The sequence below is a fragment of the Pezoporus flaviventris genome, unplaced genomic scaffold, assembly GCF_033815535.1.
Source record: "Pezoporus flaviventris isolate CSIRO_AGI_PZ_B2104156 unplaced genomic scaffold, CSIRO_AGI_Pfla_v1 ptg000083l, whole genome shotgun sequence".
Classification (NCBI taxonomy): domain Eukaryota; kingdom Metazoa; phylum Chordata; class Aves; order Psittaciformes; family Psittacidae; genus Pezoporus; species Pezoporus flaviventris.
In genome coordinates this window covers 11,367,412-11,394,364 of record NW_026892631.1, presented here as the reverse complement: position 1 = coordinate 11,394,364, position 26,953 = coordinate 11,367,412, and the positions used below count along the sequence as shown (strand labels likewise).

At 43.3% G+C, this 26,953-nt stretch overlaps 2 protein-coding genes across 5 annotated transcripts in view; one reads left to right on the top strand and one right to left on the bottom strand.

The window, feature by feature from the left end:
* Positions 1 to 12,106, top strand: part of PIGF (phosphatidylinositol glycan anchor biosynthesis class F) — a 21,147-nt gene extending 9,041 nt beyond the window's left edge. The window contains exons 6-7 of one of the 3 annotated variants that reach the window (XM_061475318.1): positions 10,043 to 10,176; positions 11,518 to 12,106. In XM_061475318.1, coding sequence (XP_061331302.1) covers positions 10,043 to 10,156 — 114 coding nt within the window. In that variant the 3' untranslated portion in view covers positions 10,157 to 10,176; positions 11,518 to 12,106. Of the gene's footprint in view, positions 1 to 10,042; positions 10,438 to 10,861; positions 11,017 to 11,517 lie in introns of those variants that run through there. The other 2 variants (XM_061475319.1, XM_061475317.1) reach the window with 2 other exon arrangements.
* On the bottom strand, positions 10,447 to 26,953 carry RHOQ (ras homolog family member Q). 2 transcript variants are annotated; one of them, XM_061475321.1, is made up of 5 exons: positions 26,789 to 26,953; positions 26,573 to 26,631; positions 12,308 to 12,472; positions 11,486 to 11,581; positions 10,447 to 10,774 (listed from the first exon to the last, which is right to left on the bottom strand). In XM_061475321.1, exons 1-5 carry the CDS (start codon positions 26,928 to 26,930, stop codon positions 10,619 to 10,621), a joined length of 618 nt encoding a protein of 205 aa, XP_061331305.1. In that variant the 5' UTR covers positions 26,931 to 26,953; the 3' UTR covers positions 10,447 to 10,618. The 2 variants fall into 2 exon arrangements, with proteins under 2 accessions (XP_061331305.1, XP_061331304.1); XM_061475320.1 differs by having other exon boundaries at positions 12,308 to 12,468.

Below are 26,953 nucleotides of genomic sequence, written 5' to 3'. Positions count from 1 at the left end.
TCAGCTGAGTAGCATCTACCAGGCCTTAAGCAGATGGTTTCAAAGATTCTTCAAGAAATCAACACAACAGGCAACACGCTTTTCTCTCTGTATTGTAGAGACATTGTGGCTTACAGCTGCAACAGAAACGTGTTTCCTATGAGTAGCAAACGTTTATACCATCAGCCTTCTTTGTAACAGTGTAGTAAGATAGTAAAATTTTATTTAAAAGAATAATAGACTAGGTTGATACTTTAAATAATCAAGTTTTCTTCCCTAAAAACACTTGGTTTTACAAGAGTAAAATCTGTATGTTTCACCATCAGTCTGGCATAGGTGTGTGTTGACAGTAGTTAATTGCTGATGGACATGAATGTAACCCAAAAGTCAAGGGATTCATTGAAGTGCAGTCTCATATCTTGTGAAGTCTTACGTACTTTCCTGGTCTAGTGAGGCAAGCACTTTTTCCTTGCTCAGTTAGGATTTTAAAGGGGCACATCACATCTGGCCAGTTTTACTTTATTCCCAAAATAAGCCTTGCTACTACTGCTGTGTATAAAAATTTCACCTTTTATGCACCAATGATATAAGGAAAACTGAATTACTGTGTCTTTAGGCTCTGATTAACAAAACAAGGACACCAATAGATTAAGACAGATACTTTTAAGTAAAGTTTTTACTTTATTTGTCCATCCTCCCATAGTAGGAGACACAAATCTGGTAATGGCCTGGCAGCTGTTTCTGTTTGAAAACTCTGCCAAGTCAATAAAAGCCAGACACGACTGATGAAAGTTAAGCTCCATAATCTGTATTTAGACACCTAAAAAGAGATTATCTGACTCCTCAGAACAGCAAAGCATCTGCAGAAACCTCAGATACCATAACTTGTCACTTGCTGTTTCTGGGCATGAATGTTCCCTAAGGAGTTCAGGCAGCAGCAGAAACCGTATGTCTGCATTTCCCTTTCCCTTCATCATTTCCACTCCCATTTCTGACATACTCCTATACCAAAGTTGGCAGAGGAGAGTTTCTGTCAGTTTGTGCATCAAAGCAATTTTCCTCTGCCTACATCCAGAGCATTTGCTGTTGTGTTCTTGCCATTAAGTTCCTCTTATTTTTCCCCATCCCCACTTCTCTGATTTTTACCTTGTAGGGTTTAAACCAGTGGGGTGCAGGAAGAAATCATATTTTCCATTTTGGATCTGAACTGCTTGATCATTACTTTAATCATCACATGGGCAGTTCAAGAGCAGCCATAGAGAAGTTTCAGTCCAGCGGCCTACCACTTCAACAGTCTTTGAAAGCGGCATTTTTGAAGATCTGCTGTATAAGGGGAAATGAAAGAAGTTCTTGATAAAACATGATGTAGTTTTTAAAGTCAAATTATGTCAGCAAAGCAACACAGTGAAGCATCATAATGGGAGCACATCTTCAAGGCAGAAGTGAACCTCTTGTTAAGCAGCTTATTAGAGATCCTGTTCACAACTGTCTGAAGTTTTCAATCACCTGTTGGTAATTTAATATTTTTGTGAAGGTGATCTCTTAAATATTGGTTACAGGACACAGAGGAAGGAGTTAAAAAAGATGTCCTGGTCATGCATTCTCAATAGATGCCCAGGATGCACTGCTTTGCAGTTCAGCCAAGCTGAGAGATACATGAATAAGGTTCTCTGGAAACACTAAACTGCAACAGATGACGTGAGTCTTTTGTCTTTCTCTCCCCATTGAGTAGTATGGATTCAACAACACTGGTACTGAGTTGCACATAATAGCTCTGCATTGCTGTCTCTGAAATCTTCAAAGGCAAGAGAAATTCCTGTTGTTCTTCAGAAGTTCACTGGGCATTAGCAGTGCAACCCTTTTTTATGAGAGTATTCCTTTTGGAATGATTAGAAACTCATAGTAGATTCTTTGACTGTGGCAATGAAAGAGGAGAGGAGCTTTCTGTGTTGTCTTCAGGCTAAGACAGGAAAGAAGAACGGCCCTCAAAGAATTCTGCTTTTGTCACAGATTTGCTTAGTTTGTGAAGGGAGTCTTTAGTGCAGATTGCCTATCTACTGACTGATGTATTGAAGATAAAAATACCTGTAAGTAATGCATATACAGGAGGATGTTCTCTATTAAAAAAATACATTTATATATCTAAAAAATTCCCCCAGAAGACATGGTTGTTCAGTGTTTTGTATAGAACCTAATCCATCTGATATGCTTACAGTAACACCTACAGATTAAATCCCAAGCAAGGTGGGTTTAAAAGTAATCAGAACTTAGTCAAAATCAAATTATTTCTAGGCATCTGCATGAATAAAGTATTAAGCTGTCATGCTTCTGACATGAACTGTGTCTCGTTTTAGCCTGAAAGCAGAGAGCTTGAGGCTGATCCAAACCTATAGGTTTGGATCCACCCTTCTCAGATACAGAAAGGCACTCAAAAGGAATAGGTTAGTCTTTGGATTCAGGACCAGCTTTTGCGATAGGTTTCATCCGTGGTTGTTTTCTTATTTCAGAGTTTCTGTTGTACACAGATTTTATTATTTTTTTCTTTAATCTGTAGTAGAAATGGTTCTGCTCTAGAACAGAAAATGTGGTTTAAATCTTATATGGGCAAGACTAAAGTGGTATTATCATACCAGAGAGCAGCGTTAAGGCCTTTACACCCCCTTGTTGCAAAATCTGGTTGTGATGTTTCTGTTGGTTATGGTTAGTGTTTGTAGTGCAACCATGTATTGTGGAAACGCAACTGCATTTTTACCTTTAGCTTCAGACAATTCATTATTTAAGGAGTGTTGTAGACAAGGCAAAATTGCTCCTACAAGAATTGGGTTAACAGTAGTGGAGAAATACCGTGTGATAAAGCAAACCAAAGGGTTGCTGCTGCTGCTGCCCTTGTGTTGGTAGCCCTGAAATGTCAAAAGTTGGCAAAAACATGTGACATCCAGCAGATGCGAAAATGCCCTAAATTTAGAGTGAAAAATGTGATTAGACTCTGTTAGAACAATCTACTATAACCTATTGCATGAACAGTTAAGCACTGTCTTGTATTTTTTTTCTTGATCAGGATGTAGCACTTCAGCAGATCTAGCGTCTACCTTTTGAACTGCAGGCAATGTCAGAGTGTCTACAGTCTACTTTTAGATTTACTGCAGTCCAGTTCAGAGGGTGGAGTGAGTAAAGCCACTTCTGTGATGAGATCAGTCTTGCTCACAGAAATGGCTTCAAATTAAAATGGCCTCTAGTCACACACCTGAAGCAAACAAGAGGTTAAAGGAAAGAAAGAGTAGCAAGGATGCTGGAGTTCCAGTAGAGTATTGAATAAAGCTGCCTGTACTTTTCTGTAAGGCACCTGTTGTCTGAATCACCACGCTGGCAGTAGGAATTGTCACCTACGGCAGTTCTTATGGTGTCACTTGGTTGCTGCTCTGTGGCTGTAAAAGAAGCAGCAATTGAGGGCAACATTGAGTTCATTTTTTCCTAATCTGTCTCCCAGCCCTTAGCTGCGTGTACTGGGACCAGCATTTTTTCCTGCAGTCTTAATAGAAGAACTGAAAAATTATATTGTAGTGATCCCTTTACATCATGGTCGAGATATATTTGTAAGCTGAGAAGTCTGCAGTACCATTACCTATATCTTATCTAATCAGAAAATCAGATGTCAGCATGTCTTGTATATCTTCCACTGTAATTTGTTTTTACTTCAAATGACTCCGGACTCTTGCAGAGTAAACTTGGTATGATGTTCTCCATCAGGAGCTCCAAGTCATGTTCTGATGGCTTAAAACCAAAATGCTGCTTCATTCTGAGTTACTCGTAAACCACAGAGGACATACTGGTTCTTTACACATACCTCGTGGGACGTGCAACAAAACTGTGATAAATACAGGTGTCTCAGAAAATCTTCACTTTATTTTCCATGTTTATGTTTGAAAAATACTGCGTACAGGGAATATTCAGATTCACCAAGTGGGCCTGTCTGCAGTTAAAGATAATAGTGTAAAATGCATTTATTTCTTTTTATCATACAGCTTTTTATGCTAGGTAGATATTAATAGCTGAATACTTTTTTGGAATAAAATTACATTAAGTATCTGAGTAATGTTGCAGAATGGAAATGAAAAATACATAGAGCATTTCTGTTAAAAGCATAAAATATATTGCTGAAAGTCAGCTGGTATCCCAATGATTCCCTCTTTTTCATTAGTAGTGTTGTTCTTAAAGCACCTTTTTACCACAATTCAGCCATGCCTCTTGCCCCTCTGCTATTTTATTTTGTACCTATGCAAAACAGTTGGTCAGGCAGGCCTACTCTATGGCCGCTCCTGGTTATAGGTCTGCAGAACTATAACCTGCAGAACTTTGTCTGCACCTATCTCAGAGAAAGGTAGAGATAGTTGCCTTATGGGCAGACAAAAAAGAACACCCCAAACTTTTCAAGACTCCCTGTGCAAGATGGGTTTCAGTTTTCTGGTAGGATAATTTTGTCAAAGTTTTGAGATTAGAACTGTTTTAGATAGCAAAATAGTTTACAACACTTAGTTATGATCACTTAAGGCTATTCTAGATGATGTTCAAAAGGTTTAAGAGTTGTACATCCATCTCTAGTTCCCTTCAGCCCTCTGATGTACAGTGGTTATGTAAGGGTTATAGTCAGGACAGTTCTAATAAAGAAACAGAAAATAACTTCATTTGTTACAGTTACTCAGTTTTTTCAGATTGCTTATTTCAAGTTGATGGTGTTCTTTTAGTAACCACATGTGATTAGGATCCTGGCTTCATGTGTCATCTGAGAAGTGGCACCTTAAAGCACACCACCACTGAAACAGAACAGCATCATTTAGGTGTTTCTAGACATGTCATTACACATCCTTTCTCTGCTCAGCCCAAGGTAATTTAGTTGCAGAACAAGGTGGTATAATTAAAGATCAAAACCTTATCAGCACACTTTATATGCAGTGTATTCCAGACATCCCATTTGTTACTGCCAGCTGAATTTTGGAAACCGTGAAGTTTCTGGGTTCATTGACTGTTTTGATAACAAACTTTAGAACCAGGTTCCTGGGTTTACTGTGTGCCTGCCCACCCATCCATCTGTCTTTTTGCAGCATAATTGTGATCTGTAGTACCTGATCTGATAAAAAGTGACTTTGAAGCAATATTCTGCCTACAGTGTTTTTATATTCATTAGGTGAAAGGGAAATTGATTTATGCCCTCTTTGTACTGGAAACATAGTAGGTAGTGCTGATATAACTCCAATGAGTAGATTGACTGCCACGTAATTGAGTTGATATGAATGTAAGTATTAGCCTAGATACCTCTCGGACATTTGTAACCTGAAAAATCATCTGGAGAATCTTGGGTACAGTTCTTGGTGCTTACTGAAACAGGACTGTAAAGTTTCATATTAGTGTGTTATTAACACAGCTCATAGTTTCCTTCTCGTATCTGCTTTTGGAGCTACCACCTACTGTGAATTTTTTGTTGCAAAAGAAGTTGCTATACGAGTAGAAGCGATAATATCCAGTGTTTGATTTCAGTTCCTTTTTAACACAGGTAGAAGCTTGTCCCACTTTCATGTGGTTATCATTGTTTATTTAATGATATGTTTCCTTGATGTAAACCTTAAGGGTGAAATCAAAGGCAGTTACACTTGCTGTAATTTTATAACGCAAATCCACAAAATCACCTTCTAGTTACAAATGCCAGCCTACAGGAAACCCCCTCACACTTTCTTCTCCTCGGCATGTGCTTGTCAACACACATTCTGCACAATGCCATAAGACATTTTTAGTTAACATGTGCATGCAACCAGAATAGATTGAAGGCATGTACTGATTTTTTTAAAGACAGTACAGACTAAACAATCGGGAATTTAAGGCATGTTAGAAACGGGGAGGGAAAGTCATTGTGCTCATTTATTCAGTTTTAAAATGAAACAGAAAATACAACGTAGCTTTCTCGTTGACAGTCAGAAATGGATCTTTTGAAATAGTAAGCATACAAAAAAGAATGGCATTTAGGAATATGAGAAGAACACTCATCTGAAGAATGGGACCAGGTTACTAAACTCACAAAATATATAGTATTTGCATTTGTATCATTAAAGTTCCAGCTGTCAGCTGCTTACTTTGTGTGATCTAAAACTTCATTAGGGTGTTGCTGCTCTGGCCCCTAAGAATCTGGCCTTTATGTTCTTATCAATGTCTATGTAATTCCCACTGCATGGGATGCAATTTACAGACTTGTAATAGATGACAACGCTGTCATGCAGTCAGAATTCTGATTTAACTAGCTACATGAATAGTACAGCAGAGCTAGATAACCTTGTTGGGATCCTGCAACATGCTCTGCTTTCCATGCAGTATGTTAAGCACTCTCACATCAGTTCACAGGTGTTCTAAAGAGCACTGAGGAAATGTGTACTGAAAGGTTGGCAATTGGTATTTTGAGTCCTTATTCTTAAAATGAATTCTGATAGACACTAGAAACCTTGCAGTTCTGCACTGTCTTATTTAGCAAGCCTAAAGAAACCTCTGTTAAGTTCTAGTACTGCTGCCAGATGAAATGACCAAACAAAAACTAAACAAATAGCAGAAGTCAGGATCGTCTTCCATAAACCCCTGGCCCATGCTCTGTCCCTTAAAATGTAAGTTTAGTTCTTGGTAAGCATACAGATGGAGATTTGTTTTTGTCAAGTTGCTGTTCAGACTCCTAGTAATCATACGCAGGTTGGTAAAATTGCCCTTTTCCACATGCATCTGACATGTAAACTGAGTCATACTAGGCTGTGAGGATGGGAGCTGATGCTTCCCAGCTGCTGGGACAGACAAAGCATTTCACGACAGTTTCCTAAAGAACGTTCTGTCGTGTCTCCTGCATTCCCCGCACTCTTCTCTCCAGATCAATCTTCTTCCCTCCCTGCTTTCTCCCCCCTCAAAGTGTGCAGTCAGGCAGTGTTGCCTAACATTGTATTCCCCTGTTGCTGACCCAGCCTAGACATGACATCAGTACTGGGATGGGGTATGTCAGCTTCCTCATGGCAGAAGGGAGCATAAAGTAGGAGAAACTGAGCTGAATAGTTCTCAGGGGATGAAAGGGGTGTATTACAAGTTGCATACTTTGAATAAGCAGAATGGAATCCCTTAGAACAGGCAGATGCGTATTAGGTTTTTATCACTTAGAAGCAGTTCATTCCAAGTCAGGGAAGCTAAACCAAGTTTAAGAGATAATATGAAAGGCAGGGCAAAAGCAGACCAATCAAGCAAGTCAAATTAATTTAAAAAGGTCCAGCTGGAAGTGATTTGGTCTCAGAAAAATGAGGCCAGCAGCTAATGCAGAATAAAGCAAACCGCTTTCATAGACAAAAGGCATATCCAAGGGCTGTTACTTTAGTGCAGCTGATGTGCTTAAGAGCCACATCTTAATGTGTCTTTGACAACTTGCAGCTTTATATCGCCTGGCTATATGTAGCCTGAAGGCCAGCAGTCAAGAAAGAGGTGCAGAACTAGGATCATTATGTGTTGGTTGTTTTTTGCCCTGCCTTAAGGGTTAGCAAACATAGCATTAGGATAGCAATGTTCTGAAGTCCCGGCTTTTAACCCCTGTGCTTAGGGAGTTTTCAAAAGGCCCATCAAACTGCTGTTGGAACTACTTTAAGCCATCTGACCAGCATAATGAGTACCTGGCCTAGTACGCTTCTGTTCTGCACCCCTAAAAGTGATGAGATGGTGTATTTTTTATGTCTCATTCACAGACAGCGAGATGGAGTGGTTTATGGTTTCTTCCCTTTGCCCCCTATCTATCTTTGCCAGCTGCCATTGCTGAGGTTTGGATTTCAGAGTTCAGAGATTCAGGTGTTAAATGAAACAGCCTGAAACTTCTGTAATGTAACATTGATTTTTCAAAAGCAAAAAGTGAATGTTTTGGAAGACAGAGGCATAATTAGTATTGAGAGTTACATAACTATTGAAAAACCAGTGTGTTTGTGTTGCAGTTCAGTCAGGTAAGAGAAGCTACAACAATCATCAGAGATCCTTTTAATCATACCAACAATCGTCCACTATACACAATATAGCAAAACATACAGGGTCAACAGGTTATCAGGGATATTGACTCTAGTTAAGAGAGCATGAAAAATTCAGAGTCCCACGCCTACCTATACTTCTGAAAAGCAAACAGGCAACTACAGTTTCACCTAATGTAGGTAAGATTTAATGCAGGATCATTGATCGCTCAGAGATTTTGATGTCAAAAGACCACTGAGTTATGAAGCCTCTGTCTATAGTTTTGTGGCTGTTTGACTGGTATTTGATTTCATCAGCAGAGAAAAAAGTACGACTCCTGTTCCAGCTGAATGGTACTGAGTGAGCAGCTGGGGTTGCATGGACATCTTTTATTGTTTTGTCCTTTAGATGTGTGTAATATGCAAAACGCTAGAAATAACTTAATTACATTTCATTTAAAAGTTGAAAAGATCCACCTGAAATGTAAGTTTAGCCAAGGCCACAAACTCACATGAGTTTTAAATATACATAATATCTTACCATGTCAAAGCATCTCAAGGCTTTTAATAGAAGATCTACAATATCACTGTTAATGAAAACAAGCAAGTCTTTGGTTTGAGAGGCAACAGCCAAAATACTCAGCAACAAAAACAAGTAGCACAGACAGAATGTCCAGAAATAAGAATGAAACAAGGTCAATAAAGAGTACCTAAGGCACCTTGTTTATAGTCATCTTTGCTACACTCCTTAAGACCTCCAAATAACGTATAAAATTGCAAATGCTAGGGAATGTGAAGATGAAACAGCTGAGGACAAAATAAGTTACTCTTATTCCTAGTTAAAATTGCCATGATCAGAGGATGTGAATAAATGCATTTTCCCACAATAGTGAAGAGAAGAATCAGAGCTAGGAAAATGAATGGAGGAACCAGTACCATTAAGAGTAAACTCATTTGATATTCATGAATTGCAGGCTTGGCCGGACACCAAGACGTGGATATTTTCTTTAATGTCTACTTCATGTCTCAGTCTCAAGTACTACAGAAGGTGGAAACCACCCTTTAGTCAAAATTAAAATAGGGGAGTGCAGTCTGCGCTTGCTTCAGGAATATGCACTGGACAGCAGGAAGTGCAAAACTGTCCTTGCAAAAACAACATGCAAAGGGGAATTTTGAAGAGGGTGGGAATTTAGTTTATTCGACTGCTTTAATTGCTTAGCTGAGATTTCCATCAAATGCAGTCTGTAGGTGACAGGTAATATAAGCTACATCTCAGGACAGACTGGGTAAGTCTTGTTCTGGCCACTCCTCCCTGCAAATCAATACCAGTTAAAAAAAGGGGGGGTAGGGGAAAAAAAACCCGTTACTTTGCACTAGATGGTTTGTGAGACTGAGTCAGCTGTATTAAGTATAAGAACAGCTCCCTGTTCTTACACTAGGAAGAAGAGAGTTTTAATTCTAAGCTCTAGAACGTAAGTGGCTTACTACATGTTTGCTGAAGTGGGTGCAAGATGGTGAGTTTCCAAATTTGTGTTCCCTCCCTGCTGCTAGCCAGGGGGAGATTCAGCCCTTTGCCTACTCTTCAAGACAAAAAAACATAAAGAAAACCCCTCTATCCATCTCAGTCTCTGGCCTGTTTGAATAGCAGTTCATCCATACACACCTCTAAAGGTTTCAGAACACCATGAGAGATTGGAAGGAGAAATCGCCAAGACATCTGTGGGTTTCCAGATGTACACAGCAGAACAGGAAGTCGGGTTAGCTGAACGCTTCAGGGGGGATATAAAGACTTCTACATTTTTTCACATAGTTTTGGGAATATCGAACTAAACTCTGCAATAGCCAGAAGCCTGGTTACATTTTAATGCATATTGGTTAAAAACTGTACAACAGCATTTAGTGTTCATGAAGATGATTGTTACCCTTTTGGCATTTTTAGGAAAGCACGCCGAGCTTTAGAGTAAGACTCTACTGTCTTTCACTACCTAGGTTTTGTGCTCACCAAGTACAAAAGAACCACAGACATTTTCCTCATTGTCTGCTTTTACCTTGTGTTCTCCCCTCAGGTATGGCCCATTTCCTGTTCCTTCGGAGCTACCTTTGGCTATGTCGCTGGTCTGATTATTGCACCTCTGTGGATACACTGGAACCGGAAGCAGCTTACATACAAAAGCAGATAACTGGAGCAAAGAGAGACAAGGTATTTCTTTGTGCAGATCCCATACAGACTGTGCAAAAATTGGGGGGGGGGGGGGGGGGGGGGGTGTTTATAAGATATATATATTTATGTATAGTCAAAGCAGAAGACTGTCCAAATTCATTTAGAGTATTTTAGGCCAAGCATCTCCACTCGATAAAATCACATAGACGCCATTTCAGCATGGTGCAGTTTTTGCTTCCTCTAGACTATGTAACCCTGAGAGATTGTACCTTCCAGTCTGAATAAAATACTTGTAACAGATACGGTGGCTTCTTATTACAAGTTTGTTGAGTCTGATTTTATTCCTCTGGATTTCACTAGTTGTAGAAGGCAGAACCATCGTTTTAGCTTTCAAACCTGTAACAACTTTGCCGTGTACTTAATGCATTGTGTTTAAATTCAGTAGAATTTCACAGTAAGCCTGGCCATTGTCAAATGTGGTTCACGTGATCAAACAGCAGTTTATGCATCTTGAGCCTATTCTCTTCTTCACTGTGTGTTTCTTTGGAGTTAGAATGGCTATAATAGCTTCATCAAAAACGGTCTTCAGTCCTTTCTGCGTTAAAGCTGAACACTCCACATAGCAGTAGGCTCCTATCTGTCAAGAAAATAAGTTAATTCAACAACAGTACATTTCAGCTGTTCAGTTTTAAGTGTGCACTTCTGCGTATCTCTTTTTCTCTAGTGACATCACAATGTTTGGCTGTGATCTAGAAAAGCTACCTGCATGTGCATCCCCCTGTAGAAGAAAAGATTTGTCTTTTGGTCAAAGATCTGGAATGCATTTATGTTGGGTTTGTTTACAAAGGAAGAGTATTAAATAAGCTCTTTGGCCTGGCACTGGAGTCCTAAGGTATTTTTCGATAACTAAACAGCAAAAAAGAATTACAGAATTATGACCAATTTATGTTTCAAAAATAAGACTGTAAGTAAGCATCTTTATGTGCATTATCCACACAGTGTGTTAAAACGGTAGTACAGCATGCTCAAATAATTGCTTTAAGATGATTTCAACATTTTGCTAGAGGAGGAGAGGTCCCTTCCAACCTCAACAACTCTGTGATTTTAATTCACTCTTGACCGATGCTTGTGTAGTATTTACAAGTGTCTACAAAGAAACATAGAACCACTACTACCAGGGAAGTGCTATTACACAGGTCTGCTTGTTAGCTGTGTTCAGCAGTGTAAGTAAATATTGTTAACTGGTAACCTGTCAGAAGGTTTTCATACATTGAAGTAGTAAAGAAAAAGGCAGTTGGTAATAGGGTTTTTTTGCTTCTTTGCTACCTGCTTTCAGCTAGGAGCTTACCTCTTTAGCCAACTTCTGTCCTTGCTCCACAGATATGGGCTTCTCTTTCATGTCATTCAGTCTTGCCAGAGTTTTTGGGTCATCACGAAGATCAATCTAGCAAGGAAGGTAGCAGTCATGTTGGGATACTTTTCCTAAACAAAAGTCAGCAGGCTATATAATACCCTCTTTTAGAAGCAAAAGCATATATTTAATGGAGTATTGTATGTATACAGATGGAGTCATGCATGATTCAGATCATGGACCCTTCCTGATCCAAAAAGTCCTGAAAGTTTAAGCTGTGAACTACCACCTTTAATCCAGACGGAACAAATATATATTCTGTAATTCAGCTCTTTGATAAGATGTGATCATCTTGGAATGCCAGAAGGTACATCCAGCAGTGGCAGAAGGCTTTAACCCAAAGATAATATCAACATGTGTAATTGAAGCCCTGTCCACTGGTCACAAGAAGCAGGAGGAAATTGTCTCACTTCTTCCTTTGCTCCTTTGCTTCAGCAAATATTGTATATGACCAACAACTGTAGACCCATGTACATGGGTATAAATAGACATATATATAAATATTCCTTAAATCCTCTGACTTTCTAGAAAGTCCCAAGGAGAGATGGAGCCAATTTTGCCACTCTGTTTACACTGAATGTATTTTTAACAAAATGCTGGTAGCCCATTAGAGAACACCACAAATCCAGGGTTTCTGCCACTTGCTAGGGTTGTTCTTCCAAAGCCAGAAGCCTGTTGGCCCTGAATTTCCAGCCCAAAGAAAAGGCAGCATACAATGATCTGAATTGTTTAAATAAAGTATAACAGAACCAGATATACCTGTGTTCCTACTAGTAAAAAGGGAACATTAGGTGCATATTCCTTCAACTCCGGTACCCACTCTTCCTTCACATTTTGAAATGAAGCAGGGTTTACCACTGAGAAGCAGATAAGGAAGACATCGGTCATAGGATAAGATAAAGGTCTCAGACGATCATAGTCTTCCTAGGAAAGAAAAAGTCTGTTATCTGCAATATTAAATGGTATTTTGTTAATTTTAACAGTTAGGTATAGAAACTCTGTTCAGTATTTCAGAAATGTTGAGGCAAACTTTCTGAATGCTTGCAACTCTTCTAGGTTAATCAGCGTGGTTGTTAGAGGGAAATGACATAAATATATTGAAAAGCAGTGTGAGTATTAACTTACTTCTGTACCAGAATATACAGAAGACTACCCCTTCAGAAGTTTTAAGTTAAAAAAAAGACTTACGGTTCAAACATATTCAAAGGTTAGCACTTCTTTGACCAAAGAGGAATAAGCAGATGTGACTGCTAAAAAGCCATGCAGATAATACAAAGCTAGACTAGATTAAGGCTAATTAATGCAGTTGAGTCTTCTCCTTTGGATCGTATGTAGAGGTGGTATTTAAGGCCCTCTTAAGAATTTTCTTTCTGTCTCTTAGAAACTTTGCTGTCCTGTTGCTAGTGACTGGGCAAAGTAAGGATCAGAGCGACCTTTTTTATCCAGACTGCTTTCTGTAAGCAAGACCAGCGAAAAGCGGGAAGGAACACTATTAGGGAACACTCAGGATCAAGAACACCATCAGGGGAATATTAATGCCCTTTGGTGGGGGGAAGTTAGTGTGAAAAGTTCTTACTTGGGTCATTTAGAGCCATAACATCTAAAGCCACCGGTCCTACAGCCAGGGCATACAGTACAATACCTAGGAGCATTGTCCCATTGTAAACCAGTTCTCTCTAGCAAGAAAGAAAGTGAATTGCCAGTCAACCAATGCTTTACAATTCCTACCTTTGGCTTTTTTGTTTGGCTGGTTGGTTTTTAACACAGATAAGTAAGACTGAGCTGGTTTTATGCCATCTCTCCCACCATAAACACCAATTTATTATGGCTGCTGCAGCAGCCTCCCTCCTCCCCATGTAAGCTCCCCATCTTAATTAAATCTCACAAATATTGGAACAATTTGTTCATTAAAGGTAGAGACAGAAACAGAATTCAACTCCATGGTTGAATCAAGCCAGAAAATCAAATTTTCGTTTCCTTGGCAACAGTCACATTACCAGGTTATTAACCTATAGTGGCACCCTCAAAACAGCCCTTCATTGACTGATAGGTTTTTAAAGATGGTGTCACTAGCATTTCAGAAGACACATGAAAACCTCCTCAGAACAGTTTCTGCTAGGCCCATCTTTTCATTTGAGAGTCAACAGCTATGGGAAGAGGGCCGTTATCCTCATCATGAAATGGAGGAATGACAAGCACTGGAGGAGATTCTGCACTAGCAGGGGGGTGACCATTGGCCAGTACTCTTTTAGTGTCAATCTACATGGTAACTCGTATTTGGAATCAGTATTCTCATGTGCCACTGTGGTTGTACGCTCTCCTGCCAGTCTTGGATGCTTTCCAGTTTTGTCAGTAGGCTAGAGCATACGTGGCTGTAAGCATGGGCTCCCAGTTTCACAACCACAGTAACTGACACTACTGGGAAACCACAGCATTTGACTGGCCTATCTGGAGATCAGTTGTTCCTGCTAGTGTCAGCCTCCTATCCTGATGCAAAAGAAAAAACCCAGGAACCTTGTCTTTTCCGCATCTGTGGAATTCATGATAAAAGGCAGAAATAACTTTAAGAGCATCACAACAGCAACTTGAAACTATTCAGCGTTCAGTTCTCTTTTTAGGCATGTATTTTACGTTTCACTTCTACTCCTGAATATAGTTAGGTACTGATCAGGGTTGCCACTCTGTTTTCTGGGTGGAGATTGAAATCCTAAAAGCAGCTTCCCAACTGCAAATTACACTGGTCCCTGGAGTACAAAATCTGCATGCAAGAACACAGAGGCAGATCTGTCAGCTGCTCTTGAATTCAGCTCTGCTAAATCACACACGGGGTATTACTGAATAGGTTTTCTTTAAAGAAAAGATCTAGTTTAAAGTCATAATTCATTCCTGCTACTAAAGAGCTGCCTTTACTACATTCAACATTTTCTAAAGTCCTCACATCTGGGCTACAATAACAAGAATACTGTCTGCATTAAATGCTGGAATGGAGAAGACACTTCACTGTCACCAGAAATTACTCTTAGTCCATTGGCCTTAAAATACCTCTTCAGTTAATCCATTTGAAATTGCAGATGGACTTTTTATTCATGGCAAATACTAATCAGTTTCTCATCTCAAAGCTTGGTTTACTTCATTTTACTTTATGTTTGTATGGTTTACTTCAAAACTTTTGTATTTATCTTTTTTAATCCCATTGGATATAAATCCTCGTCCATTTAGCCACATCTTGGTCCTGCTCCTTACTGCCCACATATTCCTCAGCAATCATCTGGGAGTGAGCAGCGTTACTGCTTTTTAAGGCACGTGCATTGCTGAACTCCTTTCCTGCCCTTGCAGCTATTTATATATCTGCCTTCTGATTTATACCCTGTCCCATCTGCACTGGGCAAATTGTGGGTCTGTCCCCTGTAATTAAGAAGTTCAACTGCAGGCAAGTACAGTGTGACTGGATACATCATGTGCCACGGCCAAAGAAGTACGTGGTATTCACTACGGTGACTTCACGCTTACTTAAATTAACAGAGAATTTGGCTGTCCTCACCAGTCCTGCTGCTTGAAACAAGCCAGTGCTGCCAGGCTCGCCTTTAAACCTTTGTCTGTGCTATGAAAATTAGGTGCATATTGATGCTAATAATGGCAGGTAATTCTAATAAAGCCTCCCACCACGTCATCAGACTGGTCCTGGGTCTGCTTAAGAAAAAGCCTGGCTTCACTGTTACCAGCATCTAGCAGGCCACCTGTGCTTAAAGACTCCTCCTGCTCCCCAACAGCCCCTCAGAAACAGCAATCAGACCTAAAACTTCCTGTGATGTACTGGGCCTAAATAACCGCTGCATGGGTAGAAGACTGAAGAAACAAATGCATTTAGACCGAATATTAGAGAAGCCTGGAAAAATCAGACTGCTTCAACTGTATTTGCTGACTCTAGTATGAGGGAAATGAATGTGGCTAATTCTCAAATTAAATGCAGTGGCAAACCCTAATTATACTAGCCAGTGAACAGAAATCCCAGTTTGGGTGCCTGTACACACCATCCTGTGCAGCAATTAAGACTTCCAGCCTAATTGGGGGAGGCACTGCCTGTATATGTAGGCATTAAAGATATCTAAAGAATTTTACTGGACTATTTTAAGAACGTGAACAAGATGGGCAAGAAGACCACGAAGGATCAAAATGTGCATCACAAGTGTCAAAACCTCCAGGCTATAATGGGGAAATGGCTCATTCTCCAATATACTGTGGACTTTAAAACAGAACTGTTCACCGTTTGCTGAAGCAAACGAATACAGATAGAAAAACATGCTGAAAATACAAGAGCTGTAATAACTTTAAACCAACTGCATGCAAGTATGTTGGCTTAATTAATGCTATATAGAGTTGTGATTCCTCTGCGGCAGGACCATGCATCATTCACCTAGTGTCTCTCTGGTAACCCAGCACAGCTGCCAATACAGAACAGACATAGGCAAGGAGATGAGATGGAGGAGCTACTGGCTTGGCTTAGCTTCTCAACTACAAACTGGGAAGGACTCCTTGGGGTTATTTTTTGGTTTCACTTTGAAAAGAGCAGGATTGAAATTGATACTTTTACATTTTCCTTTTCTTGTAAATATGAGGGCTTGCATCTTTAAGCAAATAGGAGAAAACAAATGCTGGTGTGTCATTAATGTTGTGCAGGGGCCCTGAGCAAGGTGTGTCATGCTCATCTATAGGTATTTTTAATATATATTATTTATAACGTAATGTAACATAACATTATAACATAATGTTCCATTCTGATGGAACAAAGTAATTAATGATTTTATGTGGTTTGCAGCTTAGGAACAGGATTTCGATGATAGTCCTCCAGTTACATCATACTGACATACTCTTATAAACAAAAGGAGAAGCCTATTTCTGTTCTGATAAGCTACAAAGTGGATGGCAGCGTACAAAGCTTGGCCCACTGGAAGAAAACTGGAGCTCAACAACTCCAGGTTTGTGATCTCTGTGTTAGCAACCATCTGTTGCTTTCACAGCTTACAACAGCAATCGTAAGAGGAGGTTCTCACTCCCAACCATCTGTTTTTAGAGGGGAAGCCAAAAATAGACATCAGGCAGAGTTGCTAGAGGAATCCAACCTTCACACAGTGAAGGGTAATCCCTGCTGCTGCTCAGAGGGTCTCAGTGAGGCTCACGTGTGCAACTAGCTGGTTTCTGCAGAGCAAAACCCCAGCTGTAAGTCCAAGTTTTAACTCATTTCAGAGCAGGCCATGGTAACCACAGTCAAAAGTCCTCTCTCAGTATGAATTGCCATGCTTTCATTTTTGAAGTGCATTTCAAAGCTATCCTTCATGACTGCATTTTTCATAGTTTTCCTCCCTGAAAAAGAATTTCCATTTCAGAAGGCCCCTGGAATATTCTGGACAATGTGAGAAGTGAACCGTAATAATGACTGCTGTGTCTGACACCTGCCCCAGGGACTATCAGCTCCCAGTTACCCCGTGGCCCCATCCTCCCGCCTGCCCCAGATTATTTGGCATTAAAGGCTCATGTGCAGCTTTGCCATAAGCACCAGGGAGAGCCTTTGAGCACAACAGCCCATTCCAGCAGCACACCATGAAGCAGCCTTCATTCACCCTGCTGACTCACCCTGTGGTTTCTGATTCTACGAGATGCTTGGTGATGCTTGGTGGAGGAGCAGAGAGAGGGAAGTGGTCTGTCCTGACCCATGCCAAGCACAAATTGCTTCCCTGGCTAAAAACCTCTCCAAATTGCTTCAGTCTGGTCTGTGTAACACTGCAACCCTTTGCAAGGACGGAGGTTGGAGCATCCTGGCGCTGCTTCTCACACCGCTCCACTAATGCCAGGACCATTTGGCAAGCTGCAATTCGGACTGACACAGCATTGCCATAAAACGTCTGCTTGTCCAGTTCTGCAGCCCAAGCCCTATTTGTTACTGTTTGTACCTTCTGAACACAAACCAAGATGTGCTGATTATTCCCTGGGGTAAAGTGCACTACAGACCCTCCATCTCTTCACAGGCTTCTGGGGATGCAGCTTGTGTTGCTGAAGGCAGCAGCACTATCCTGTTGTGGTTCAATCACACAGGTTTCCCAGGGAGCACAGAAAGCTGCTGATTTGGGCCCAGCATCTATCTTTTATAGAAAAGGCTGCAAGAATGCAGGGTGAGTGCTCGTCCATTGTATTCTAAAAATGAAGTAAGCTGTTCTAAATCCACCTCTAAATCCCTGCGAGGAGTGCTGTTCAGAGGAGGTATGAATTATACATTGGAAAAGCCCAGGGTTTATGAATTATCTTTTCTTTTGACAAAACTTTCCTTCTGGGATCCTTGAGGACTGCAGCTGCTTACACTCCTGACAAGCTTTTCTGTATGGAGAGAAATAGCTAGCTGGAAGATGGAGCCTGGTAAGATGGATTTTAGAGATGAGAAGGACAGAGTATCTCTTCAGTTATACACAAAATTGCCTTTGAGTGATCAGAACTGATCCCTGCCTTAATGTGGGATTAAATACTTCCCAAATCCTACATTGTGCCATGCGGCGATGCTAAACTTTTCCTAGGCAGCCTCAACAGAACGCTCCCTCTCTCCCTCACCACAGGAACTTCAACTTGCTGGCTTCCTCGTGCTTTCCTGAAAGTGGAAGTCCCTGACTTTCCTCTGTAAGGCTTTTTAGTGTCTGCAACAACAGAACATGGATTCAACCAGCTGCAAGCAGTATCAGCAAGCACAGCTGCACATAAATACTTTATACCAGTTGTTCATCCACTATGGAGCCCCTGGAGTAACAGCCATGGACAAACCCTTTCACTCCTTACCTATGACACTCCTCCATAGCCTTGACATACTTATGAGGAATCACAAGGCTACGGAGCGTTCCTGCACTGGTTCCTTTCTTACCATCAGTGGCCTTACGAACAGCACTGTTCCCACACAGGATTCCCACTTTCTCCAGGAAATGGATTCACCCTAGTTTGGGTGTCTGCAGCCATGAACAACCAGGCTTTTTCATTCTTTCCGATACGGGCAATGAAAGGAAAAACATCAAACTTATCCTGGCACAGGCGTCTGATCGGACCCTCTGCAGATCCTGCTCTTCGGAAAGATGGGCTCTTTCACTTTATTTTTACAGAAGAACATGGCCATCAATAAATCTGTTCTCACAGGGAAAACAGACTATGGAATAGAGATGGTTGAATATAGTTACCCATAGATCATACATGACTTTTCATTTACTAGCTATATAAATCCTGCCCAGACAAGAAAGACTGATCAGTTAGGTGTCCCATTCACTTTCACTTTTTACAGATAAGCCCCAAAAGCACACTCTTCAGTGCAGTGCTGAGCAGCAGCTTTGTAAGACAGAAGACTAAGCCTTCACCCTGACTCCTCGGGCTTAATTCCCATCACACAGCTTCTCAGGAGTCGAAGTGCCAGAGCACCAGTGCCATCACGTGTGCCCTGAATAAACACATCACAGTGAAAGAGTTCCTGGAATTAAAGGAGTTCCTAAGAGTCTTCTGCACCTCATTTTATGTCAAGTCCTGATTTGTTAGGGGTAACAGTTTCCATTCAAGAACATGGTAAAACACTCCATGATTTCACTGCGGCAAAGTTGAAAAACTGCCTGTGTTTTTAGTTCCTCAAGTGAGGAATATGTAATCCAGCTCACTTCCCCTCACTGGGCTATCTCTTGGTCATAACTACAGATGCATCCCAGATCACACCTGGCATCCATCCCTTACTGACTCTACCACTGCATCCCAACCGGATATCAGACCAAGAAGGAACTAGCATTAAGTCCTACAGATGATCTTTTAGCATTCATGGCTATACCTAATTTAGAGCACGAACTGCCTGAGGCACTTTCAGCCTGTGTTTTATTCATCCAAGGCAATGCGCTCGCTTAGGATGCTGACAGATGTTCCTTTGCTCTGGATAATAATGCAGCCACCTGCATTTTCATACGCGCACCAGGAGTGCCAGCCATCACAAAGGCTTGCTGCATGTGCCACAACATGGATGCAGCACAGAGCACGATAAAACGAGGCTGAGGACAGTGGCCACTAACGTGTCAAATGACACACAACTCCTTCAGCACGGCTGGAAGTGTCATGTGGCCTTTAGACACATTTGTCTTAACACAAATCATCCAGTCACCAGTCCAAACCAAAGCACTGCTTATGAAAGCACAGACCAGAGCAATAAAAAGATACCATTCCCCTCCTCTCTGCCCTCATTTTGCATTGTTTCTAATGAGAGAAGGGGCTAATTTGGAAGTCGTGAAGCTCTGTCCCAGTTGGAGTAATGTTGGAGTTTACAGTTCACAGTAAAACTGCAGTATTTGGAATCAGTGTGCTTTATATTGCTTCCTAAAGCCCAGGTTCCTGGAGAAAAAAATCACATCCTTTTTACCTTTAAATGAAAGAGAAATTTCTGGTACCCCGCAGATACACACAAAACTTGAACACATGAAGCACAAAGGCTTAAAGAAAACCCACATCCAGAAAAAGGCTCAAACCATTTAGGTTCTTAGGTAGTGGTGTCTGTGGATAGGAAAAGCTGACTCACCACTATGAAAGCCAGGGACTGGCAACACCTCAGTACTGCTCAAGTTTTATGTCTACTTTGTCCATGTGTTCTCAATCAAGGAACTGGAATGAAGCTTACTGAAATCAGCCATCGGGTGCCTGCTAACACAGAGCTTTGGATCAGACTCTAACGCACATTGTAAGCCCTCTGGATCGCAGGTCTGCGCTGTGGAGGCAGTACTCTAAATGTGATTTAGTTTGCTTTAAGAGGTAGTTTGGAGGCTGAATCAAGAGTTAGGCTATCCGTGAAAAGATGCAGTTTTTTATACTTTTCTTATTTACCAGCATATAAAGAGCTTTTTGCAAAGGAAGTGGATTTCAGTCACGAAGTCTGACTGTGGACCTGCCAAGAATTCCCAGGGTCTCACAGGCTCTCTGTCAGAAGCTAACTGTAGAGCTCACGCCACCTTACCCGGCTATCCCATTCTATCACTCTTGCCTCCAGCAGGACAGCTGTGGGTTGCATGGTACTCGAATGAGTGCAGGTGCACACACCGCCTTAAAATGAAGTCAGAAAGTAAGAGGATGTGCAGTAACATTGTGCTAATTGCTTTTATTGAGTATTGCCTTTTTAGCTGCTGCTGTTTGGATAGCATTGAAAGATGTCACTGTACTGTGAAGAAATGATAGTAAAATACAGAGAAAACTCGGTCACAAACTAAAGGGTATCTTCTGACTCTTAATCCGGGAAAAGGGATTTTTATTGGACCATTGGATGAGGCCTTGGGTGATATGGTTTAGTGTGAGGTGTCCCTTCCCATGGCAGGAGGGTTGGAACTTGATGATTTTAAGGTCCTTTCCAATCCTAACTATTCTATGATTCCATGATAATACCAATGTTTAGCGTAACCAATGCATAACTAATGTTTAGCAAGAGTCTGTGTCAGTAGTCTTCATGAAAATGTGCTTTTAACATATCAAAACCTGAAGTTTCAGAGAACCTCTCAAGCTTTGGGTTCTTTACATTGGCCTGCCATTAACTTACTGATAATTCCATAAAGACACACTGGATCTACAGTTTGAAACACATTCCTTGCATTTGGTTTTACCGTAACACAGTGATGCTATTCAGAGGTGCTATGGGCCTTTTGACACTGAAAATGAAACACAACTGTCCTGAGTTCCCAACATGCGTTTCATGGATGCAGCACCTGCCACCTCGAGGCTCCCCACCTGGTGACAGCAATGCTCACCTGCCTTTCTAGGAAAGCAGTGATGCTTTCAGAGTGTGAGTCACAGCTCACAGCAAGGGAGGTGTGTGAATGGGAGCTTTGCACTGGGGTTAGTGTTGCTGGAAGGCCATTTTTAAAAGCAAACCTGAAGGAGCGAGTCCCTTTTCATATAAAGGGAGAGCCCATCTTTGCGTCAACACTTGTCTAGAGCAAGCGGTGCCAAATGGAAGCCCATCCAAGACCACACTTGTCTCAGCATAAGAGATTGCAAGCTCAGGGACTTCACCTCCATCTTTTGCACTGAAGAACTTAAATTTCAGAGGGAGAAAACAGGCACGGCTTTGTTTTATCTACTCACATCCACTTGTGGCTGAGGAGCGCTAAACCTACGTGGCCAGCACCATCCTGAAGCAGAGAGAGGCTGAGCTATTCATAGGCCAGCACGGCAGCTGGAGCTGGATTGCAGCAGACTCATGAGCTCACAGCTCCCCAGTGCCAGCTCGGCTGGGACAGTATGCAGGGAGTGAGGGAAAATGCATGTGAGAGAAGGGAGGCACGGCGGGGGCAGAAAGGGGACGGGATGTCAACTGCTAACATTTCATTCTCAGGTCTGCCAAGATCACGTTAGAGGTTTTGGTGCAGGACACAGACGTGGTACCTGTTCGTTCAGGGCTACCAACCAAAGCTGAGACAAACAGCCAGCAAGGAGCACAAATACTCCCTCTATGCCTTATTTATAGCAACCACAGCAAGCCTGGTGACCATCCATTCTAATAACCACACCTCCACCACCTCTTTCCTGTTAGCACATTCAGTTACAACCATTTGACACCTTGCCTTAACACAGGCACAGATCTTGCTAATGCTGGAGTCAGCTTCACACACCTCAGCAGCCTGACCAACTTGAATACAAAACTGCTTGCAACACCAGGGCCTCCACTGCAACCAAAACATCAGCGTATCTGAATTAAGTGGCTGCTGCTGCAACCACAGTAGCCATTGGTATCTGAGCTGAGAGGAGCCAAGAAGAGGCTTATTCTGGCTCTTGTGCTTAGCGTGTTCTGTGGCTACTGTTTTGGTGATGGTTGAGAAGGCACTGCGAGCTTTATTGTACCAGACCTACAGCTTGTCCTGCTCATATTAGGGTGTTTAAGGCAGAGAAACAGAAGTGGAAAGCCAAGGAACAGTTTACCTCAGCATTGTCCAACCAGACCAGGCCAGTATCACAACACTGAGTGATGCTGAGGGATACCAATGTTATTATGAGGCACTGCACCATAGCAAGATTCACTCTGCTCCTTCTGTACCCTGCTCTGCACTACTCAGACACTGGCTTGGTGCCAAACCTGCACCAAACAGCCACGCTATGCCTCAGCATCTCTCTTCCCAGGGCAGCTGAAGCAGCACAGGCTCTGTTCCTGCATCCCCTGCATCCTACCTGACAGTTCTTCACAGCAAAGACACGCAGCAGAGCAAGACTTCCACGTGCATGTGGTCGGCACATATGGAAGGAAAGGGACACCATCAATGAAACCCCGCAGACTGAGAGGAGGATGGACCCCAACTGCCATTTTAAGCAGCAGTCTTCAATACGGAGTGAAATCCCCGAGAGGTAACTCCTGTGGGCCCTCCCACTTACCCCTATCATTTGGGACGTGGCAAGGGGACATGCAGCACACCTCTTCGTTAGTGCTTACAGACATTGCTCCATTGGGAGAGCTGGCAGCATTACTTTGGGTGTTACAGAAGATCAAAATGATCATCACTTGTCACCAGCTCAGAAGCCCTCTAACACGGTGCAGTTAACAGACCCCCATGAAGGCACCGTTCTCTTCCCAGGCTGATTTTGCCCCATACCCCTGCTCAACGAAGAGCAGCAGTGACACGCAGTTAACTCTCAGAGCAGCAGTGACACGCAGTTAACTCTCAGAGCAGCAGTGACACGCAGTTAACTCTCAGAGCAAGAGAGGCTACTGCAGAGCCAAAGTCATCCAAGCACCAGTATCACAACCACGTCACATTCTAACTGCAGCGCATCGATGCTCCCAGCTCGAGGTGATGTACATAGTTCTTCCTGTGGAAACCAGGGTGCACTCCAAGCCCAGCCAGTCTCAGCCCAAGTCTCTGTGCAGCAGCAAGGCCAAAAGGAGCTGCCGGCTCCACCTCTGGGAGGAATTGCTGGAGGAATGTCCTCTTGGACACCATAGGCACCGGATTCCCACCCGTCTCCCTGGCGCAGGAGCTGCTTCCACAGCTGCACACCCAAATGAGCTCCGGGTGCCTCCCCTGCCCAGCAGCTGTACTGGCTGTTTGAACCAGGGCCGAAGTACTTGCAGCCAGAGGGAAGCCTGCCTGAGCTCACACACACACCCCCAAAAGGGGAAGGTCTGTCTACATAGAAACTGAAGTTTGTGGCCTGCTACTGGCATTTTTCCTGCTATATATAACCTGGGGGGAAAAATAGGACTTGATAGATTTATTCTCAACCTACTTTAAACTCACAAGGATATGATACATTATGTCATCAGTTGCTACATGTGATGCTGTGTGTGTTGTGAAGAAGCGAGCTAGAAATGAGTACTGGATGCTATGAACCTGAAAGCTTGCAACTCCTCTGCCAAACAGAAGTCTGTCACAAGTTGCTAAACACATAACCACGCCAAGTTACAGAGACCCACAGGCTGATTAAGTCAGTGTTTCAGGGCAATGAGCCTGCTGTACACCAGCTATGGACCAATAGGTCTTTAATCCTTGCTCTGCTATGGGCTTCCTGCACGGATTTGGAGTAGGTCACTGCTTACCCTCCATTTACCCTCTAACTCCTCGCCCCCCAAAATGAGATCTGTAGATTGTACCTATGCTTTGGGAGTATAAACACGCTGAAGACTGTGAACTGCTTAGATACCACAGTGCTCACACGCTGCCAAGTTGTGATAAAACAATACTATCAGGCCAGTATTTCACAGTACAACTATTTGGGGAGGAACAGAATTAGAGATGAAAGCACTGATGTGTGCTGGCACAGAAATCCCGACTCTGAATCCGAGCCGTACGGCAGTCTGTGCAAGCAGCAGGCATGCACCAAATGCAGCACGGTTTCCTCAACACAGAGAAGGCACCATCAGCTCAAGTCTCTTCTGCTCTTTACTACACGTATTGAAGCTTTAAAGAGAGCTTTCTGTTATCACACGCTCCCTGACAAAGCAGCTTTTAGCTGAATGGAATTGCTGGACTGGCATCTTCACACAGACTTCCGCCTTGGTTGTGCCGGATGTTGGGATGGGGCTCCCGTGGGCAGATGTCCACCAGTGCGCCAAACATGCTGGAGTGGGATGGAGATAACGGTAGAGATTTTATCAGTACCACGGGTCTGACTAAAACAGGAGCTTTGCCAAGGCCAGGTATATTTGTAACGGTAGCCTCATTAAAACACCTGACATGAGCTGAGGCTCCTCGGAATTAGGCCAGCAGGATCTGGTCCTGGGCACATCAGGAACTGCTCCGTGATTCAAACTTAAAGATTCCAGCTTCTCGGAATTTGGGGAAAGAAAAAAAAAGAAAAAGGGAAGAAAAATCTCAGCCCAACTTTTTACATGTCTGGATATACAATTTCACACTGAAAAAACTTTCTTAGCCTAACAGGCAGGAATACCTTCACTTGATGTTTGTTGTAAACGGGCCAGTTCAACCTGCTGGCTTTTGAGGAGGCCAAAAGTCACTCGGTTTTGTCCTCAGCACACTCAGGAAGCGGGGGGATACCACAAAGCCACCTTACTTATGGTTACACAGCGCTAGCAACACACACTCCCGTTAACAGCAACAAGCCAGCACAAGCAGTTTGAGACGGCACCCACCACCAAGCCATGCACGTGTGCAGTAGTGCTGGGGTGGCTTTCACATGTTCCAATGCTCTTTATGAAAAAAGGGATTAAAAGAGTTGCATATTAACCAAACGCTTTCTATGCCGGGGCACTCAGTCCTCATTCTGTAACCTACTTAAGCAGTGTTTGACAAGCTGTGTTTTGAAGCAGTTACTACTGACAAACAGGGCTATGACAACAGTAAGAAATGCACTTGGCATAACTTCGACCAGTTTGTGTTTATGTCAGGGAGATGACAACCATGAAGCCAGACTTTGGGAAGTCTCAGCCTGGAAATAGGGCTGTTTGCTGTAATTCTCATGGAATTAACTTTGTTGCTGATTTCAGGCCTAACCAAGGTATCAAGGGCTGGTTAAATGCTTCTTCCCTTACTCCAGGCTGTTTGCAGACCTAAAAGGCCTCACTCACTTAGGCAGCAGCTGTTTAATTAAGCACAGGAGTAACATGGTTTAAAGAAATGGCCCCAGCCTATGCGAGTCCGGTGCCATCATGTTACCAGTGGCTCTGTACAAGAAGGAAGCGCGTCTGAGGTCATGTGAGAGCAGAACACATGCTCACGCTGCAAGGAGAAGTTTAAACACAAGGGATACACAACTTTACCCAAACCCACGCAGCGTTTCTGCCCGAGCCCTGCACCTCCCAGGCACAAACTATTTCGTTTCCAACGAGGCATCTCCGGGCTCTCATTCTTGAACCCAGGGGCCCCGTGCCGCGCAAGTTAAGCTGAGTAACGGAGCCCTTTAGAAACCGCTACACCGGCGACCCCCCGAACACCAAGCAGCTGATCAGTCACTGAAGTAACTTAAGATACATGCAGACACGGCACCTTTCAAAACAGGCTGTAATGATCTCAACCTGAATCACTCCCACTGTCTGGCACAGCAAAAGAAACCGGGGTTATCTCAACGGCGGTGGCTGACAGTTACATGTTATGATTTTCTACCTCTAAACTGAACAACTCTGTTCGGCTATTGAAGAGCTGGGAAGTGCCAGCAAGGCGAGCGGCAGCACTCGGGGCTCTACCCGGCCTGACGCGTTGGAACAGCGAGTTCCCTCCTCCGAACGCCGGCACCGAGGCCGGGGGTGATGCCGGTCCCGGGCCGGTTGCGTCGCCTCCCCTAGCGCCAGCCGCTGCCCCCGGCCGCAGCCCCCCCCCGGAGCCGGGCACCCACCGCTAACAATAAGGCGGGTGCCCGCCCTCGGAACACGGCGCTGGATCGATGGGTTTGTTCTAAACCCGGTTTGCATAAAACGCCAACCCCAGCCCCCAAGCCCGCACCTCCGCCTCTGAATCACCCAGCCCGGACCGCAGCCCTGCCAGTAACTTCAGCGGGGGATGGCGGCGGGGCCGGGGGTCCGCGGCAGCGCTCGGCACTCACCTGTCCGGCGGTGTCGTACAGCCCCAGCAGGTACTGCTTGCCCCCGACGGTAACGCTGACTGCGAGGGGGGAGAAACACAGCGGGTGAGGGGGGCAAACCCCGGCCGAGTCCCACCGCCGCAGCGTCGCCTCCCGGCAGGGTAAGGCCGGAGACGGAGGAAGGGAGAGAGGGCGGCAGAGCCGCCGGGTCCCCCCCCCCCCCCCCCCGCCGCTCACCTGCGTAGTGGTCGAAGACGGTGGGCACGTACTCCTCGGGGAAGGCGTCGTTGGCGTAGCTCATCAGCAGGCACGTCTTGCCCACGGCGCCGTCCCCCACCACCACGCACTTGAGCATGACCGCCGCGCTGCCATGGGCCATGGCCGGACACCGCCCTCATGGCC

Bases quoted from the DNA above. Each gene is read 5' to 3' on its own strand.
- RHOQ (XM_061475320.1), bottom strand. From the start codon at position 26,949: ATGAGGGCGGTGTCCGGCCATGGCCCATGGCAGCGCGGCGGTCATGCT. The intron at 26,632-26,788 runs GTGAGCGGCGGG...CCCCCCTCGCAG, and splicing joins CGTCTTCGACCACTACGCAG to TCAGCGTTACCGTCGGGGGC. The intron at 12,469-26,572 runs GTGAGTGCCGAG...TTTCCTAGGAAG, and splicing joins TGTACGACACCGCCGGACAG to ACTATGATCGTCTGAGACCT.